Raw genomic sequence first — 20,271 nt, 5'->3', positions numbered from 1 at the left:
TTTATGATTTTCTGCACAGTTTCAGCTTTCATGCAATGACACCATATTCATGTTTTCACAAACATTAACACTTGATGAGCCTTATTCGGCAAAGAAGAAAATTCACCACAAATTTTGAAAGGTGCACAGGAAGCCGACAGACATAAAATTACTTCCGAGTGAATTATGACAATAAAGAGGGACATACTTTTTAATAAAAGTCGCCAGGAAGGAACCTTAGCAGGAAAACCGAACGACTGATCCCCAGTCCCCTTGCATCGAGACTGACTGTGTGATCATTATAAAGAGGGACATAGTTATCTTGTAAGGACTCGAATGTATTAGCCAAATATTCTCAAGCAATATACCTTTAATTGTTCAACAATATCATTTTAGTCCAACCTCTCTTTTTCCATTTTCTCAGCTTTATACTTTACACATAGACATGTTTGAACACAGCTTCATGTTTTGCGTGTATACAATACATACAGTATGCAAAATATTTCGCAAAGTTAAGATACAAATGACAAACAATTTCCACTGTCCATGATAACTTTTTAATTAGAAACTTCACATTTGGTTTAAAATCTGGGCCGGTGATGCAAGCTCTTTGCAAGAACATTCTCTTCAGAAGACAATGCCAAAAGATGAGCAGTATTACCTTAATTAAATATCGCATACAACCTGTGTGTCTTTGACTTCACTTACTGAATATATGCAATATGACCAAGGCTTTACTTCACTCACTGAATATGCAGTCCCCCTAAACCAGACGCTGAAGCTTGAGAAGCTAGCACCGAAGCGACCTGGTTAGTCTCAAGCAGTAGCCGTACTTCTTTTAGCCAATCACTGGCCACTTTCTTTGGCATACCTTCGAGCTGATTTGCATATCTCAAAGCTTGCTCCAAGTCCCCTTTCTCTACGTAATATGTGGTATAGGCTACTAATTTAAATACATCTAAACTACTCACATCTATTTCTTCCCCTTCAAACGGGGGTATTGAATCTGTGAAGACTAGCAACGACTGAAAATAGGACACAAAATATCGGAAAATACTACCCCCATTCTCGTCTATCAGTGCGACCCTCTTGCAAATTCTCTGGATATTTTCCCACCTCTCCCTGAGGCAGTCCTCGTTGAATACCCCTCTCATCAGTGCTTCTTCTGGTATCTTATCTACCACGGCATTGACAAACTGATTTTCTGGTCCCGCAACTTCCTTGATTGCAATCACCTCGTTGGCAAGAGGCTTCAGCTTGTCTTCCCAGTTTCTACCTCCCAGTTTACCTGGAGCAACGGAAAATTGATTGGTAAATCACAAAGCATAAATCTATATTCAGTTGTAAAAGAAGGTATGAAATTATTAGTCAAAGCTATTTGATAAAACTTGTATCGTCGCAGATCAATCGTTCGTTACGATAACAAGAAACTTGTCGAAACATTAATTTTACAGAGGGTTCCCTAAATCTATTCCAACTATGGGGATAGTGGTAGACAAGGTAATGGTTTTGCTCACCTGTTGTTATTGTCTGCTTTAGGGTCTCACAAGCCAGCCAAAGCTCTTGAGATTTCTTATTTTCTTTCTCCAAATGAGCTCGTCCTGACAAGAAATGAGATAAATCGATCAATTAATACAGTCAATAGGTCTTGCATCTCTACCACTCAATTCAAATGCTTGAGTGTCAAAATAGCTTTTTCATCTGTGTGTAATTAGTTTTTTGAAGCAAACCACTGAAAATTTCTCCATTTCATTAGCATCTTTCAAATCAGTCTATTGTTCACTTGAGGTCATATCCAGTGCCTAGAATACACACAGTTTTAATTCAAGCTGCCTTTTATAGCATTGGGGGTAGTAGTTTTGTATCGTCCTCATCGTGCGATATAATACTTAAACATAATTCAGTCCCCCTGATCAATAGAACTATGCAATCTACCTGCTCACAACAACTAGTCTACTATGCACAATTTCACAGGTCAGGAACTGTGTAATCTAACACAGAACATTTTGCGTCCCACAGACTACAGCAGCAGATGAATGTAAGTACCTCGCGAATCTTTCTTCTAACATTCAATTATGGCATCCTAGGTTGTGGCAAGTTCAACAAAAAACTTCTAAGGTATATATATAAACTTAATGACATAGAGCCAGGTTAGCAGTGAATGGGTCAGATACTTCCTTGCATTGCATGCAGACCAAATGACACTTAGCAAACAGCAATGACTAAAATATCATAAAAAACAATAGCAACACAACAATACAGCAGAAACAGCACTCACAGGAGTTAATATGTAAATTAAGCTAGCTTACAAGTAACGAATGTGTTGCTTTTCCAATACTTGTTCACAGTGTCGTTTGGCTCTTGAATGACGATTCTATGGCGAGTTCTGATATTCGTTTCTGTTCTTGACCAAATTTTTAACCCTTGAAGAACTCGTTCTAAAGCCTTGCTACACTAAATAACCAACCCTCCCATCACCCTTTGACACATTAGGTGTGCAGTAGTTCTAGAATTGTTTGTAACATTTTTATCGTCTCTCCTACCATGTGGGACACTTTTTGTTTTTGTTCTCAATCAGGAAACAGCAAGTTTTGGTGATGAGAGCAAGACTTACCTTCGATGGCTGCTTCCACTCCTCTTAGCTTGGTCATGGCACTGTTGAGCTTCTCCTGGTACCTGGATCTCTCCTCCTGCCTGACGTCAACCTCTCGCTGTTCCGTCTGGGCAGCGTGCTGTTTCTCCTGGACTCTCAAGACGTCAGAGAGGTGGTCGCTGTGAGCAGCGGCTTGACGCCTCAGCTGGACTCTCATTTCATCTTCGTACTCCTGTCTCAGTTCTGAGAGCTATGTCAGGAAGGTAGGACAAAAACGTATAATCATATATAAGGCAAGGGCTTTCGCTTGGCTCGATTGGTCAAAATCTGACATGCAAAGGATTTCAATCCAGCATATGAAAAAATAAAAAAAATTGGGCCACAAAACTGCACTAATCAGGTATGCAGGCATGTTAGTCCTTGGCACCCACTTTGTTTCATAGACTTGAATTGTCTTGTAGTAAATAAACTATATTTATCTTGCATACCATAAAAAATGCTAGAGAAGCTGAGCAATTTGCTACGCCTATTGATAGATGGCTAGCACTTCTTGTACACAGAAAATTATTGCTTGTATTATATATAATTTATATTTAATTAATATTTTAATTAATATTAAATTTAGATTGTACTATCTATATTTTTAGTCACAAATCTCCCAATTACTGCACAACTAAATTATTTCCCTGCTAGAAAATCAACCTATTCTTACTTAGAGTCTTATCACCAGTTGATAGATACACTAAACAACAAATAAACCAGCTGATTATTTTCCTCCCATCTAAAACTCATTATTTATTAATCTGTATTATTCTAACCCACCATTTCTTAACAATTTCTTCTTCTTCAACAATTCAGTTCTTACAAAACCTGTCCACCTCACCTTTTTCTCTTGCAGGATGGCCCATTCTGTTGATTTCCTCTCAAGATCTCGGAGAACTTGTTCTCGGTTAGCTTGTTCATCTTCTTCTCTCTGTCTCTCCAGAGCCAATCCTATCCTCTTCTCCTCTAGAGCCTGCTGCTCGGCTAGCTGTTTGTGCAGTTGTTCTATCCTCTGGTGGGTGTAGACGATGATGGCATTCAGTTCCTCCTCAGAAAGTTTGGCGCCTAACAACAACAGGAAAACAAGAAAAATTGAAAGATCGAAGATCGACTGGTTGACATTTGCAACAGTATTTTCCTTTTTGCCGTATTTTGTCTTTGCCTCCCTTTCAAATTTGTTTAGAACTTCCCAGAATGTAGACTGTTGTTCATTTGCCTTATACAGCAAATACTTTGCTTCTAAAGTGCAATTGCATCACAGTACATATTAAAATCTGGAAATAGAAGCATGTTTTTTTCAAATCTAGCACCAACACACAGACGATACCTACCACCTCTTTCATAGCATTATGCACCTTAGCCTACTTTGCAATTTACTAATGCCAACATCAAAGAACCACAAAGAAAATATCTTGTGACCTTGTGTTTTGCAGGATATCGGTACATGAAGTTAACTAAAAGCTTGGAGATGAGACCTCCAACAAAGTTTGACCTTCATTGACCTCATGTTATGAGCTAAGTGCTTACATGAATGTGGACCGACACGCCAAGTATGAATTTTAACAGAGAGCAAACTCAAACAAGAGTTGTGCATTTAATTTTACACTGTATTTTGTTCTTCTTTTGTTTTTCCATATTTATATTGTAGGCTTGCTAATATACAATTGGATTGTACCAACGTACACCTCAACTTGTTTTGAGAACAAATTGAAAAAAATGTATAAATTTGTATATATCGTACAAGAGAAAAATGTCGAAGGAATTGTTCTATCTTCAATGCATCAACGTTGAATTAAATAATCATATAAAGGATGAGACATAACACTTGCTATTTTCACTGGCTTTTTCAGAGGTCACAAGAAAAATTCACTAATGCAAAATGTTTTCGAACAAAAAGTGTTCAATGGTTAAATTGGTCAAGGTTTCCTCCACAATCCTCAAATGATATTAACTAGTACTCATTACCTTTCTGACCAAGTTTCACCTTGGGGACAACACTGGCTAATTCCTTCTTAAGTTGCTCTCGGCTTTTCTCGATCAACTCGTGGCAGTCCCTCAACATCCTCGCCTCTCTGTCAGCTTTGGTTTTCTGAAGTTAAAAAGCACAAAAGAGACAAAACAATCAATTAGAATCTGTTGAACAGGATTCCAGGGAGTCAAGATATTTTGGTCATTTTCAGACCATTTCTCACCATAGAATTCACCATTTTCACGACAAGTGAAGATTAAAAGCCCGAGAAAACACTGTTTCCATTGCAATGTTTGGTCTGTAGCATATGCCATGTCAATTTTCAAGAACATTTGAAAATGATTGTGATTCACAATTAATACCAACCTTTTAAACCTCAGTAGCTCATATTATTTTCAATTCAGTGAGCCCTAGCAATCATAATGCATAACAAAACTTCTCGGTCATTTTGTCATGTTTCTTCCTCTTTCTCCCCCTGCCTCCACCTCCCTCCACCCCTATCCTGTTACTCCTTCCCGCCCATTACATCTGCCTCTGTTTGACGCTCACCGTAAGTTCAGCTTCATCCAAGTCTCCCTGCATCTGAAGCAGAGTCTCTTTGGCTCCAATCAGATATTTGCTTGGACCAAACTTCGATTTGACCTTGTCACCTTCCTCAATAACAGATTTCAGTTTCTCTAGTTCTTCCCTGAGAATATTTCATAACGACAAAAAAATATGACAAGAAGAGTGATATTAATCTTGTCTAAATAAAATCTGTTAGTCTTAGTTATTACTTCTCGTTTGTTAATTTTACTTGATTAAAATGGATTTTTCCCCCCCTTCAGATCTTAGGATTTAACATCATTTAACATACAGTTATATTGTTATGTGTGACAATTGACTTCAAATTGATTGAGTTTAATGAGATATTTCTTTTTTATTGATCATGTTTTAATGTATGAAATAAACACATTTCTATAAACTGCTTTCAGTAAATTATGAATAAATTGTGATAAAAAATACCTACCAATTTGTTTAGTTTTTGTTTTGTTTGTCTGTGTGTTTTCATTGTTTTCTCTCTTGCCTGATATCATATGATATTATATATTAAAAAATTCATTTCACAGACTGTCACTTGCGACAACTACACTTTCAACCCATACCACAAACTACTCAGCAATTCCGACAACAAAAATTCCACTGGTGTTGCCAGGTAAAATTGTCTTAAAACATTTCACAATCAAATTTTTTCCCTCTTCAATAATACGCCTAGTTTCACCAATGATTTACCTTGCTCTGAGGATTTCAGCATCAGTCGCTTGCTGAGAATCTTTCTTGATCTCTGCCGCTTTAATAACCTCGTTCCATTGCTGATCTTTCACGTTGGTTGTGACTTCCTACAAAAGGAGAGAACCAAAGGAGGAAAAAAAAAGACCACATAATTATGTCATCCAACATTCAGCTTCCTAAATGTGTTTTCTAAAGTACCTTCCAGCCAAGTAGATATCCCACAAGTAAAGGAACATGTCCTGAAGGACGAAGTTAAAAGGATGTAGAAGGCTGATCATGGTTGACTATAAAACTCTGTTGAAGTCCATTCACATTAATCAAGTTCTTTTACTTTTTTTTTCTTGAACTGTGGAAGGATTACTAGATTTCTACATCCTTACAATTCAATTAAATTAGAACACTGTAGATATCAATGAACCTTTAGTTTTTATTTCATATATATATCTGACAGACTTTCTCTTCCAAACAGCACTGAGTTATCAACTTTTGAGGTTTTCATCGACTAGAAAATTTTAGACGTAAACATTCAGGAATTTATATTAGGACCTTTCATCATCTAAGTTTCTTATGATACAAGAAATAAATTACATTAAGATCTAACATACAGCAATTCAATGCAAGATATGTGACAAATAATTCAATGTATGATACGCCAGGTAATTAATCACTGCTCACATGAAAGGTATCAATTAACTATTAATTAATTAATCACTGCTCACCTGAGAGGTATCAAATTAACTAGTACTTAATTAATCACTGCTCACCTGAGAGGTATCAAATTAACTAGTAATTAATTAATCACTGCTCACCTGAGAGGTATAAAATTAACTATTAATTGATTAATAATTAATTAATTAAACACTGCTCACCTGAGAGGTATCAAGTGCTACTTTTAACTTCTCTGTGTGATTCTTTATGATCTCTACCGTCTCTGTTTGTCTGTCGATGGCCGACACGGTCGCGTTTACAGCCGATTCCATGACGTGATCTAAGATGGTTTCTAGCGCTGTTATTAAATACAAACAAAAATCGTCATTTTGACACCCTTCCTACTGTGACAGTTCTGTTTACCACTGATAACCTTATTTAAGTCAGATTCAGTTGAACTATGAAACAACCGGATCAAGTTTAATTTCTCTAGTACAGTGTATTATGTGTCTGACTCTGTTCCCAAGAGAAAAGCAAAATGGTATGAAACTGTGAGACGTACAATTCATGCCCTTCCTATCAATTTTAAATTCATTGGTTTCTTCCAAGTTTGAGCTCTGAGTAACTGTATATTGGCATTGACTGAAACGTGTATTACAAATCGGTGACTATTTCCTTTTTCAGTAAACATTTTATCAAAACAAGTATGGGTAAATCCACGAACGCTAGTATGAGTGCATCTACGAGGGGGGAGGTGGGGGGGGGGTACCAGTACAGGTAATAGTGCTAGAATATGAGTACAAACTTAACACAACTCTGTTATCAATCCTCCAAATACGCTACTCACAACCTCACCTGCAATTTCAGCGGCATCATCCAGTTCCTGCTCAATCAACTTCTGTTCCATTGCTTTGGCTTTGGCTTCTTCTTTTTCTTTTCTCTTCAATTCCTGTTTCTCTTTTGTAATTTTCTTTTCTTCCTTGGTAACAACTTTCACTTCTGTTTTGGTCTTCTTGCCATCCTCATTCCCCTCTTTCTTTACACTGGGTACCAGAGCCGACGGTTCATTAGTTTTCTCTTCCAGTTCAGTCGGTGGTTTAATGTCTGCCTCGGGTAAACTGAAGTTATCAATACAATACGTAAGATTTAATCACTTAACCCTTTAGACTGTTTTTTCATGGCTTTCATCTTTTGAATTCCATCCTATTAAAGTTGCAACATAACACACAATTACAGTAATGGCTTAGCTAGCAAACACAAGATATTTAAAACTGAAGTACTGTTACAAAAGATAAAAGAGTTCCTGTCATAGGTTACATAAATAAATATAACGATGGCTGAAGTCGATTGCTAACAAAACATATCTAGGTAATTTTTTGCATCTTTATGTCAGAACCACATCCTCATAGCACTTTCTATTGAGAAGATATATAAATTACTTTAAATCTTGGGATATATTGTGAATGTATCTAGCAACAGCATAATTCAAGGTGTCATCATGGTAATTGAACTGAATTGTAATTTTTTTTCTTGCTCGATAACATTTAAATAATTTACATATAGAAGAACCTTATGTTTCAAAGGAAACAGCAACTTTTTAAAAGTCTTGGTGGTGATATGATATGAGATAATAAGCTCACACTTCTTTCTTCCTTCCAAGAGAGGTTGTCAAGCCACCTAGAGAGAATTTCTGCTCGGACTTGTCATCATTGTTGTCATCATCCTTAAAGATGTAAGAGGTCAGAGGGACAAGTACAGGCCAGTTACTCTCAACTTGTTGTCTGAACTCAGGATTGGCCTTGGCATAGGCAATACTTCCTCCAATCGCACCAGCAGCAATAAGCAGTCCACCTCCAAGAATCTTTAGACCACTGCCAGATCTATGAAAGAAAATAAACAAGGTCATTTCAACAATGTTAATACTAAACTATCGTCTCCTTTGCTAATGGAAGAGGCTTTTTTGTTCCTGTGTGTTACTGAGTCAAGACTTAAGTTATCCTTTCCTGAAACTGACAAACTCAGATCAAGATGGATGTTAGTTTAAGAGACAGTACACTCGCACAGTGATGTAAGGTACTCAAGTCAAGTATCTGGAGAAAATGGCTGACCAGTCATAAGACAACTTGATTTCAACAATCGTTACAATCCCTACTTCCTTTTCAAATGGAAATATTATTTAACTTACAGTAGGTATATGACTGATTGTTCTGGGCTGAAATTGGCAAACAGAATCATGTTGACAGATTGAATATAATCATTTATGGAAATAATGTAAAATTTCATCCAGCAAACCCACCATTTATGATTTTTTTTGTTTATTCCATATCATCCAACTTATTTAAAAGCAGTACTTTGATCAATAAATATAAATCAGTGTTGTCTTACAGGCTTGTACAGGCCTTTATTTAATACCTTTGTGGTGGTGGTGGAGGTGGTACCCCAGGATTTCCCCCTTCTGCTTGCTGGAGCCGTTGGCTATTCTTTGAAAAGTTTCTCTTTACTAGCTGCCTGCTGGTCACCTGTGATTAAATACACAAAATATTTGAAATAAAAGAAACAAGCTTCAAATTCATCATAAAAATTCCATGGATGCCTTTTTCGCAAGATTTATGGACATATATTTTGCAAACTTTGATGTCTGATTATATGCTTCATTTAGTAAGACCATCTATGCAACAACTCTCCAGTACTTTTGAGCCACACACTTTACAATGATAGTGTGCTTTGTCTTCTTCAGAAAACAAAAAACTCTGAGAAAGTAAGTGCTTCATATTTAGACCTATAATCTACCAGTATTAAATTAAGCTGCCAGATCTGGTGTGGATTAATTAGTTTAAAGTATAAATGATATAAACAAGTAGCAGACTCTCCAACTTATCAATTATTAAATACCATCAGTACTAATTATGCCTACAGCAAGCTAGATCTAGGTTCCACCTAGGAGATCTAGTCATGCAAAACTGTCTTTTTTGGGGGGTCAAATTCACAGTATATCATCAAGAAATATAGTTCTACTTATCTTTATCCTATCACAACAACATTTTATGATATTTTTATCAAATTCCTTCTATATCAAGTAGACCTTACCAGTGTGATTTATCTAAAACAATAGGCTAGGCCTGCTGTAGCTGAATAGGTATAGCTAACCAAAAATTTACATTGCCAAAAATTTGCAGACTCAATGCCATTTGGATACATTTGCTGTGATTGGTTAGAAATTTAATATTATCAGAATTTCTTGGTGCCTTTTTTTTGCTGACATAATATCAAAAAAAAATTAAACTATATTTCTAATGGTAAATCATCAGTATTTGTAATGACCACATTTTTAGATTCCTATCAAGTCAGATCAGACTTTGTATCTTGTACAAAATTCCTGCTAGTGTATATCTTTATAAAACAGGAAAGAACATGAATGCACATGTGTCATCTTTCTATCTGAGAAAACTTTTAACTGCACCTAGTGTACAGTATATTGTCTTCAGCCCATAACATAAGTTTGCACCTGTATTACTTACTAATTTGTCTTAATGCTGACACCTTCTTTTATAACTATGGTAAACTTATTCCCGTTCATGTTTTGGAGAAATATGTCACAAGAGGTTGGATTTGCTGTGTATACATCATTTTAATCACAAGTACTAAGACTAGAGTTGACCAGTTTCTTCATCTACACCTCACACCGATTATTTTTATGAATCTTTTAAGGGCTAAGGAATCTGACTACCACCAAGCATTATAGCTGAAGCAGGAAACATTTAAGGTGTCTTTTACTTTGTATATTTGGTAAGGAAAAGTATATTTCTTCCTAATTGACTTTAATTTCGACCAAAACATAGTCGGTTCGCATTATCTGTTCATCTGTATCTCCTTACACTGCATACAGTAGCCTATGACAAACGAGTAACGTGCATTTATGAGTTCATCTAGCGAGTTAGGATAGGGGCTAGGCAAACGTTAGGTCTACCGCAACTGTACAAATGTGAGCATGTAAAAGCATGTCTACAAACCCTTGCAGTGAGAGTTGTCTGCTTCGTGATCTTCCACATTTTCGATGGATTTGCCGTTTTCTACGTAAGACCTTTAGATGAGCAGACCGTTCATTTCTATCCCATGGGCTGGAGTTTATCTTGCAAAGTCGCACATTTGTCTGTAAAAAAATGAGACTAGCTGAACATGTCTGACCAGAGACATATCTAGTGAATATGCTAAAAAAAACCTTCACGCAGTGAATCTACAGAATTCAAGATGAATCCCGGTACAAATTGTACCAAAAAGTAAAATATCCTCATCTCGGTAAATTTGTACCAAAATTGTATTCGGGTGCAGGGAAAACATCCTGACATCCCCTATAAATGGGATGCAGCTTCTATAATCCCCCTCCTTTACAATATTCCTTAATCTGTCGCTTGCCTTCCTACGCAGGTGTGTGCCCCTCCGTTCATCTTCGCTCTCCCTCCGATGAAATCTTGAATGCATAACTGTAGTTTTTGGATGTGTATCTTCCACTGTTTGTTGATTCCCACATAAGTGGGATGGGTTCATCTTTAAATTAAAGTTTGGACATCCAGTGGTGCATTCTGAGATATTTAGACCATGACTTAGATCTATAACTCTAAACTCAAGGTTGTTCTAGTAAATATGTATGATTATTTGTGCAAGGTTGAAGACGAGGTGTAGGGATAATAAGTTGAGAGGGGATCAAAAGGTTGATGGATCAGTGATTGGATGACTGGATGAATAGTTGGTCAACAAGTGGATGGGTCAATGACCCACTAATGAATAGCAGGAGGACTGGGGCAGCAGTTGATGTGGACATGGATAACTGGTATCGATTGGGATTGATGTATTCACAAAAGTGCCCAGTATTTAATAGATTGGGAAATAATGAATGGGGATCAATATATGATTAAGGTACTTTATTCCATTCTCAAGAAGTACAAGCGATCACAGAATGAAAAAATTAATACCAAATTGGCTACATCACGTTGCATTTCTTTGACTTTTTTTCAGATCTTTACAAAACAAATGAAAGTATAAATAATTAATGTTCAAGGTGAAAGCAACTTAATATACAGAACAAAATTTACAATAACCCAAAAAAGTTGTAAAATAGAGTATTCTAACAACAAATCTCTACACAAGCATTAAATTTGTTCAAGAAAATATTTCATCATCAAAACATAAGGCGATATTGGAAAGGTCATCTACAGTGACTTAGTTCATTTCGGAGGAAATCTCATTACGATGATTACTTAAATAAATTATATATAATAGACTATGAATGTCACAAAGAACATAGGACAGGCACATTGCTTCAATCTTGGAGTCACACACACTTTATGCGAAGAACAGAACAATTTTTAATATCCTATGTTGATCAACAACACCAGAAATCAGCAAATTAAACAATAGAAGAGAAAATCAACAGCATTACAATTATAGCTACCTCTCACCCAAAACCTTTGCTCACCCTGAACTAGCAATTAACTTTACAATGCCATAACAAGATATATGGCTTGACTGGTGACTGTTATATGGGCTTTCAAAAAATCTTTTTATAGTTACATCAACATTGTCACATTTGGGTATAAAATTTTTTGCTGGATATGAACCAAAAAACTATGTTACTTAAAGGAAACTGTCAAATCAAAGAATATTCTATTAACAAATATCTTATGGGTTGTAAAGTCTGTCACCATGGAAACTGACAGAGCAAAGTGTTCTAGAAAAACACATCAATTAATGATAAATGGCAAAGTGAAGTGAAGAAATTCTGACAGGCATGCTACCCCACATTTAAGACACTGACATGGTGTGTAACATACATTGCTCCAAAATGAGGTTACTAATTCAATTGTTTTTGCAGTTTTCAGCCTTACAAATTACTTTGCAAAAATGCTCAAAATGACATTAGCAGTGGACGGAATATGAGTATGGTTGTTCCTCTGTTCGCTAGCTAGGGTTACACTCAACGTCACCCTCCTTCATGGTATTTATTTTCTGTAATTCAGCTTTGATTTCTCGTTCCAATTTGTGGATCTCTGGAGGCTTCTTGTACTATTAAGAAAAGAAAAACAAGACATGAAAAAAAATCAGGAATTGTGTACAAGGAAACCATATGAAATTGATTGTGGTCATACTCTGCAGTTCTTAATATTATTAATATTAAAAGGAGCTAGTTTTTTTTTACAGTTTGATTAATATCCACTTCAGATATGATTGACCATGGACAGTTGAGTTAGTTTGTTTACATACTACACTTTCATAGCAGGAAGACCTAGCCTAACCTACTCTGTATATGAAGCAGGCATAGTGGTTATTGTCATTGTATGTTGAGGCTAAACTAATGGCTCAAAAAAACATTACAATACCTTGTAGAGAAAAATTGTAATATGATATGATTATGAGAGTGCGTTTTTTATATGGTGGCAGTCTATTTCGTTTCATTTTGTTTATATCTTTGTCAAACTTATAAGTGAACAACAGGACAAGAAATTAAATAACATCAAGTATGTAACTTCGGTATGAAAGGAGGATGAATGGAAACACGTTTGGGATAGTAGAAATATAATCTACCATTATGCTTTGCAGAAAGTAAGAAGGAAGTAAGTATCTGTATAGACAAAGAGTCAGTCCTATTCCACAGAGCAACATCTACCCCTTACAATTTCACCCCTCCGCTCCCCTCCCCGGTCCTGTAGTTCCTTCAACAGCACCATTCACTCAATTATTTAGTAAGTTTATAACCAGTAATGTCCATGCCTCATCGATAGTGGGTGATTCATGCTACTACCGTAAACGTTCGTAGAACATTGCAGAGTTGATATGTTACTTACCGAAATGATCAAAGTGTTGTGAGCATGAGCAAAGGTTATTGCACTTTGATCTATGGGAAGTTGTATCCTGTCAAGGTCTGGAATGGTAAACTTCTTGTAATATCTGAGGAGGACACCAAACAGTGCAAAAGAGAGAGAGAGAGAGAGAGAGATAGTTAGATAAACAACAGCTGAGAACAATTTAAAATAGCTTAGGAAATCAAAACTAAACCCTTAGAAGTTAGTAGGTAGTACTTTTGACTACTTACTATTCAAATTTAAAGTAATGCTTGTAAAAGCTTTTTCATCCCAAATTTGAAGAAATTCTGTCAACACAAAAAAGAAATAGAGAGAGGAAGTATCTTGTTAAGTTTAGTGGTAAATCCTGAATGTGTCTGGCAGTTTGCAGAGCAGAAAATGTCATCAGAGAAACCACAAATTTAGTCAGCTTTTGAAGGTTCTGACAAAGTGTGTCATGATCAATTTCACATAAGAAGAAATACAAAGCAAATTTATTCAGTTTATAATTCATATTTAATTTGGAAAGGTTGTAAACAGACAGGGCTCAAGTCATCTATATTCTTGATATGAATGTGAAATAACTCCAGTTAAGGCAATTTCTTCTACTGATTCAAACCAAAAATGGAGTGACTGGCAACAAATATGGCTTGGCAATATAGTTTTAGACTCTCTCAGCAATTTCCAAAAGTACAGCAAGTGTGAAAATTCTTAAAAGTGGTGAAAAAGTTACCCTTTCCTCAGGGGCGTAGCGAAGGGGTTTTTGTTGGGGGGGTGTGGAGAATTTGATTTGCCGACGGATCTGGAAGTGGTGACTGAAATGGGGGAGGGGTATAAGGGGAGGTGGTGTCCCCCTCCCCTTTGGAAAATTTTTAGTTTTGAAACGTCCTTAGATGCAATCTGGTGCATATTTTAAGTCAAATTTGATTTGCCGACGGATCTGGAAGTGGTGACTGAAATGGGGGAGGGGTCTAAGGGGAGGTGGTGTCCCCCTCCCCTTTGGAAAATTTTTAGTTTTGAAACGTCCTTAGATGCAATCTGGTGTATATTTTAAGTCAAATTTGATTTGCCGACGGATCTGGAAGTGGTGACTGAAATGGGGAAGGGGTCTAATTTTTAGTTTTGAAACGTCCTTAGATGCAATCTGATGTATATTTTAAGTCAAATTTGATTTGCCGACGGATCTGGAAGTGGTGACTGAAATGGGGGGGAGGGGTCTAAGGGGAGGGGGTGTCCCCCTCCCCTTTGGCAATTTTTTAGTTTTGAAACGTCCTTAGATGCAATCTGGTGCATATTTTAAGTCAAATTTGATTTGCCGACGGATCTGGAAGTGGTGACTGAAATGGGGGAGGGGTCTAAGGGTAGGGGGTCTACCCCTCCCCTTTGGAAAAATTAGTTTGAACGTCCTTAGATGCAATCTGGTGCATATTTTAAGTCAAATTTGGCACGGAAGAAGCTCCCGTTCTCCTTTTTCTATTCAGCTTTCCTTCTTTCTTCCCCTTCCGCTCTCTTCACCTTTTCTCCTTTTGCCGACAGACCCAAAATTTGCCGACAGCGACCAAATTATTGGGGGGGTGTGACACCCCCCCACACCCCCCCGCTCGCTACACCCCTGCCTTTCCTTACTCTACACAGTGTACAATTAAAAATTAAAATGCCTGTACATGAAATTAACAGTATATATAAATAACCCTCTGGTATAAAGGAGTTCTTTGATGGTTGTACACATAAACAGAATGAGAGCGAGACATCGGTCAAGATGAAAATGTTTTGTGTCTCTGCAAAAATTTTGTTTTCACCTTCATCAAATTAGGTAACAGTTCTATAATGACACCTGCATTCATGCTTATTTCTCTACCCCTGTGAATATTAAAAATTCAAACCCTTACTTTTTATTTGAAGTTCTGATGATGCAACACCTTGCATCATTGTCTGCTGTGACTGTGTAAGTCTCAACAGGATACGAAAGATTCCTTATCCTCCACTGAAAACAATCCTTGCTATCCTTTCTTGTGAAAATGGGCTTCAAGAGAGAAGATGGAAAACGTTTTGATATAACTTTTCCCGATGAGACACTGAATAAATTGTTTTAACAAGTATACAGGCCAGTCACATGTACATTTCTCAATAAACAGTATAGTGGAATATTCAACAGCAAGTTTCATTTGAAGCAGTGCTAGTGCTACACATTTGTGTACAATAAAAGTTTCAAGAAAACACTACTGAAGCTGAATGCATAATAATACAGTGAAATGAAGACACATTGATCTAAGAGCAGAATAAATTACAGTATGCTATATTTAGTCTATATACTACATACCTCTCAAAAACATGTGATGTTTAATATTTTTCTGCCATGCAATTTCTGATTACTGCAGCAAGCTTTGCAAAGATACAAGGTTAACAAATTCGTAGTCCTTAAAGTGTTCAACTTACGTTGGTGTTACTTTCTCTGAGCATATCTTCATTAAGGAGTGATGAAGCACGAAACTGTTCACCAACCTCAAACTCCCATGTCCCATCTCCTCCTAGAACCTTCCTTTTCTTCCACTTCCTAACTATTTGAAGGAATGAACAACAGAGAAAACGAATATCATCCTAGATGCCATGGTGGTAACTTTTTATGGCCAAAAAAGAAAAAGAAAAAATACAAGTGGACAAAGTTAAATGGCTTCATTGTTGCTTAAGGCAGCTTCTGATACTTGGTTGCAAATTATTAGAAATTTGAGCAAACCTATTGAGTATTATGCAATCAAAAAAGATAAGGTGTACAGCGCACTCTTTGGGTATTTAACCAAATTAAAACTAATTAGAGAATATTCAATGATACCATGAATATTTGACATTATGTGCCATTTTGTCATATATTAAAGATCTAAGCTGTATAGACCCCAACTATAGCACGCTATCATGGAAAAGTTTCTTGAGCTTACATAATCGACCTGCCTTGGTCGTAAAATGACCTCTTTTTTACCAATTAGTCTGCAAAACCTGCCACATATTTAATCATTTCTTGTATGAGGGTCTTTGTGTGAACGCTGTATGACTAACTAGTAACTACTGTACACTGTAGACATGGGCATATTTCCACACAGTGATGACACAAAGAGCCTGATGGTGTTAAGATGCTATGCAGGCTAATTGTTGAGCCTGAGGTCGATTTACGAGCGTGGCAGGTCGATTACGTCATCACAAAAATTTGCTAGCTATTGCGTGCTATAATTGGAGCCAATTAAGAAGATCTTAAAAGTGGAAACAAAAGCAACTATCATCATTGGCTTATATAGGACAGAGATCTTTGAACAACATCTCACCCAAACAACTATCGAATATATCTTGTTCTGTTTCGGAGATTTAAAATCTTGGTCTGGGAGCTGTCATGATAAACATCTGTGATGTCAACGTGCCAGTAGGATCTGAGACCAATTACTGTTATCTTGGTTTTAGTTCTTTTCAGTGTTTATACTGAAACCAATGACATCATTTGGTCAACGTTAAGAGGTTCAATATTTTAAATTAAAACTTGATTAAAGTTCAAGAGCTAATGTGACATAGACTACTTTAAAAAGGGATTTATTATTGGCTAGTTTATACTAACTATCTTAAACATAAAAAAAAAGCCAGAACAATTATACTCATGAATGTTTATGAAGTCTGTGTAAGGATAATTACAGCAAAGCATAGTATGATTATTGCTGTTGGCAATATTGTATTTGAACTTGAGGTATCAGCCAGACATTTGCACAAAATGCTGTTCTTGACTGTCATTCCTTGTGTTTTTTTTTCTTCAAATCTTCTTCAGATATATGAACATTGGAACTGATGTTCAAAATATCACACAAACAACTCCTATGTATTGTAATTACAATATTTGTGCATCAATTGATAGAACAGAGGAGATCCATTTCACACACCTAACAAATCTCCAGTCTTCACGTCATATTCTTCAACCATTTCTTTTTTATCAAGAAAAATACAGTGAATTTTTCTTTTCCCTATATGATAAAGAGAAAAAAGAGATGTTATTCCATAACTCTAGAATTTGAAGAATTTCACATTTCATTAATTGACCTTACAGCGATGAGAGTACAAACAGGGCAACATGTATACATATTTTGAGTACATGTCAATTGTGTAAGATAAGATCATGTTGTTCCTATTTCCAATTCAACATTATGACAAAGTTGGCAATTTTTACGACAAAAACATTTTTTCCCATGAAAAATATGTATGCACGCTGGTTCCAGTCAGTTTTAAACGTGTTTCCAGATATACTCTGATAACATCAATTGTATTTGATGGTATTTTAAACTTGTTGTCTTGAGTTGTCGTGAGTTGTCGTGAAATCGGCCTGTTGACGCTAATTAGTGTGACCCTTTAAGTGCGTTAATTATGAGCCCACCATGCTACTACTACTAGTAGTAATAGGCCTAAGTCAGTATCAGTATCACTGTTAACGTTATTGTGGTGGTAGGACCCCCATCATTTGCTGATCTTATAAACTTCATGTCATTGCTGGGGTTTAGAGTGGGTCACGTGTGATGTTTTCATGCACAGACCTTATCTGGTATCTTGGGTGACTATTCTAGTTATACAAGCATTTGCTTAACTGGTCCATGTGTTCCCGTTGTATTGTAGCCTACATTGTATTTGTATTGTGCCTATTGTTCCTAGGCTACTCCTAGTCCTAGTAACGACTGATGGGAATAACAGTAACTCAAAAAGTAATATTTGCTCACGTAGATACTGTGAAACGTTACTTACCATCCTGCACTAAGACAGACTTTTTAGCTGATTTCAAAGATTCTAACCACGAAGGATCAGCCATTAGCGCGAGAAGATAAATTACTTTCACGGTTTATGTTTATGTAGCGATAACTTTGTATTCACATAATGACTTTGACGTTCCATATAAACGCTAGGGTACTGGGAAATTCATTTTGTTTTAGTGAGTGAAATCGTTGAAGGAATTAATTTTAATTAAATTCTTTTTATTAATCATAAAAATAATTTTCAGTCATCTGTAAAATTAAACTACAACCATAGGGAAGAGATATATTTTTTAATCTATCTACGTTGCCAGAAACTTTATATCCGGCTTGTACGTACCACAGCACGTACAACGTACACGAATAGCAACTCCCTCCCTATACACACTTTGCGAATAGAAACTGTACATTGTCAATGAGTGTTACAATACTAACACGGACTATACTATATTACATACAAGACCTTGTTAGTTCCTTGTACTTACAGGCCTAATACTGACTGAGAGATTTTGACTGGCGGCTGGTTCCTCCCTTACTGAAAGTTGTCATTTCGCTAAGTAAATATCAAGTTACTGGAGAGATACGTAGGACTACTGCTACCGGAGAGGTACTTACAGCACTGAGTTAGGTATGTCTCTATCTACTTTATGTTTTTTGGAATTAATTGCAGAAATCTTCAATTTGTTTGTAATACGAACGTGAGTTAGGCTAGGCTTAACTTAGGGTAGCCTAGGGTCTAACTAAGCCTATTCGTTAGGCCATAGCCAAATGTCACACAGTTAACATAAACCTTCAAACTCAACAAGAGAAATAGCCTACCCGTATTATCTTAGTCTTTGGGAGGTCAATAACAGCCATTAATCATAGACCTAGGCTAACAATACAATTGATGCAAAAATGGGAATAAGTCTGCTACATTACTCATTAGGGTGAACACTGACATGACATTGTCATGAATGTGGATAACACATCTAGGGGTCTGAAGGCTAGCTGCTTTGAACTTTGAGAGCCAGGTTAGCCCTGTAGACACTTACATCAATGGACACCGTGTTTGTTCCCTTCTGTTTCTTCTTAATATATGAACAGGAGAGTGTTGTACTTTTTTAACATCTTTCCTCCAATAACCTCTCCCATCACCCCACCCAGATTTCTCCAGACCCCTATGTACTTTGAGCCCAGGAACTATATCCCCACCCTCCCATGTCACCTCAAACATACATGTATGGAAGAAGGTAGAAGGGGATGATATGACCAGATGACATGGGCTGCATCTCATCGATTATTTGTCAAATGACACTGGTACTGGTAGTAACATATTTCATGAAAATCATGATGTATTAACAATGACCTTTAAGTTTAAAATATAGTGTGGCAGGTTTCATTTAATAAAAAGCAAAACCTTTTCAGTCCACAGGGAGTTTTTTGTGGCTACACAGGCTCAGTAGACTGGTTACAGTTCCACAAGCAATACTTAAAATCTTGACTAACTAGTATCTAGTAATTAGTATTTATTGAAATAACAAATCCATAGGGTTGTGGGTATGCTTGCTCCAAGTTTGTTCGACATGCTATGTTGGCTCCATAGTAGAGTAGCTGGCTATACAAGGTGAAGCTTCTAGTTTTATGTATTCTGCAACTGTGCCATTTTAGCCTGGTATGGATGTTCAGATGACTTACAGTACATGCTTCTTTTGTTTACCATAGAATTATTAAATTATACCAAGTATTACAATTACTGCATTTTAGAATTTCTTCTCTTTTCTCTGCTTTCTTTTCACAGAAGACACAGTCTACCGCTTTCCATAAAGAGAGTTATTAGTTGGCAACATCAGTTAGGAATAAAAGAAGATGGACTCAAGGTATATTGTCAATTTATTTATGTTCATGGATTGGCTTTTTAAAAATAAGAACAGAGTGTTTTCTTGGCAGTTAAAATCTCTGGTAGTTTTATGTTGTATTTGTAGTGTAGCAAGGTTTTATTTCATGATAAGATAAACATCATCTATTTTCAAAGCCACTTTATACTTTTATCGTCAGATAGCTTTATGTCATTACATCTTCAGATCTCGTGCAGCGACTATCTCTAACCTCAAGAGAGCCGTAGAACAGCTCCGAAGAGAATCAGGTGTGAATCGGTTCAAGGTATCCGTAGCCTGCACCAGT

At 36.5% G+C, this 20,271-nt stretch overlaps 2 protein-coding genes across 2 annotated transcripts; both read right to left on the bottom strand.

The window, feature by feature from the left end:
* Positions 1–123: 123 nt before the first annotated feature.
* Positions 124–10,695, bottom strand: LOC139967725 (MICOS complex subunit Mic60-like). Its single transcript, XM_071971757.1, has 12 exons — positions 10,514–10,695; positions 8,916–9,022; positions 8,144–8,383; positions 7,359–7,621; positions 6,725–6,861; positions 5,856–5,962; positions 5,133–5,271; positions 4,580–4,703; positions 3,456–3,679; positions 2,594–2,822; positions 1,497–1,580; positions 124–1,267 (listed from the first exon to the last, which is right to left on the bottom strand). Exons 1-12 carry the CDS (start codon positions 10,550–10,552, stop codon positions 723–725), a joined length of 2,238 nt encoding a protein of 745 aa, XP_071827858.1. The 5' UTR covers positions 10,553–10,695; the 3' UTR covers positions 124–722.
* Positions 10,696–11,482: 787 nt separating this feature from the next.
* Positions 11,483–18,260, bottom strand: LOC139967723 (protein DPCD-like). The gene is made up of 6 exons (XM_071971755.1): positions 18,104–18,260; positions 17,254–17,334; positions 15,776–15,897; positions 15,229–15,362; positions 13,343–13,445; positions 11,483–12,563 (listed from the first exon to the last, which is right to left on the bottom strand). Exons 1-6 carry the CDS (start codon positions 18,165–18,167, stop codon positions 12,459–12,461), a joined length of 609 nt encoding a protein of 202 aa, XP_071827856.1. The 5' UTR covers positions 18,168–18,260; the 3' UTR covers positions 11,483–12,458.
* Positions 18,261–20,271: the final 2,011 nt, after the last annotated feature.

Source organism: Apostichopus japonicus, chromosome 5 (genome assembly GCF_037975245.1).
Source record: "Apostichopus japonicus isolate 1M-3 chromosome 5, ASM3797524v1, whole genome shotgun sequence".
Taxonomy (NCBI): Eukaryota; Metazoa; Echinodermata; class Holothuroidea; order Aspidochirotida; family Stichopodidae; genus Apostichopus; species Apostichopus japonicus.
This window is presented reverse-complemented; position numbering and strand designations above follow the sequence as displayed.

Coding starts and splice junctions, on each gene's coding strand:
- LOC139967725 (XM_071971757.1), bottom strand. CDS start 10,552: ATGTGGAAGATCACGAAGCAGACAACTCTCACTGCAAGG. Junction 4,704..5,132: donor TGGATGAAGCTGAACTTACG/GTGAGCGTCAAA, acceptor TTTTAACTTCAG/AAAACCAAAGCTGACAGAGA. Junction 3,680..4,579: donor GGTGAAACTTGGTCAGAAAG/GTAATGAGTACT, acceptor TGTTGTTGTTAG/GCGCCAAACTTTCTGAGGAG.
- LOC139967723 (XM_071971755.1), bottom strand. CDS start 18,167: ATGGCTGATCCTTCGTGGTTAGAATCTTTGAAATCAGCTAAAAAGTCT. Junction 17,335..18,103: donor GTCTGTCTTAGTGCAGGATG/GTAAGTAACGTT, acceptor TTTATCATATAG/GGAAAAGAAAAATTCACTGT. Junction 15,363..15,775: donor TCAGAGAAAGTAACACCAAC/GTAAGTTGAACA, acceptor TCTCTCTTGAAG/CCCATTTTCACAAGAAAGGA.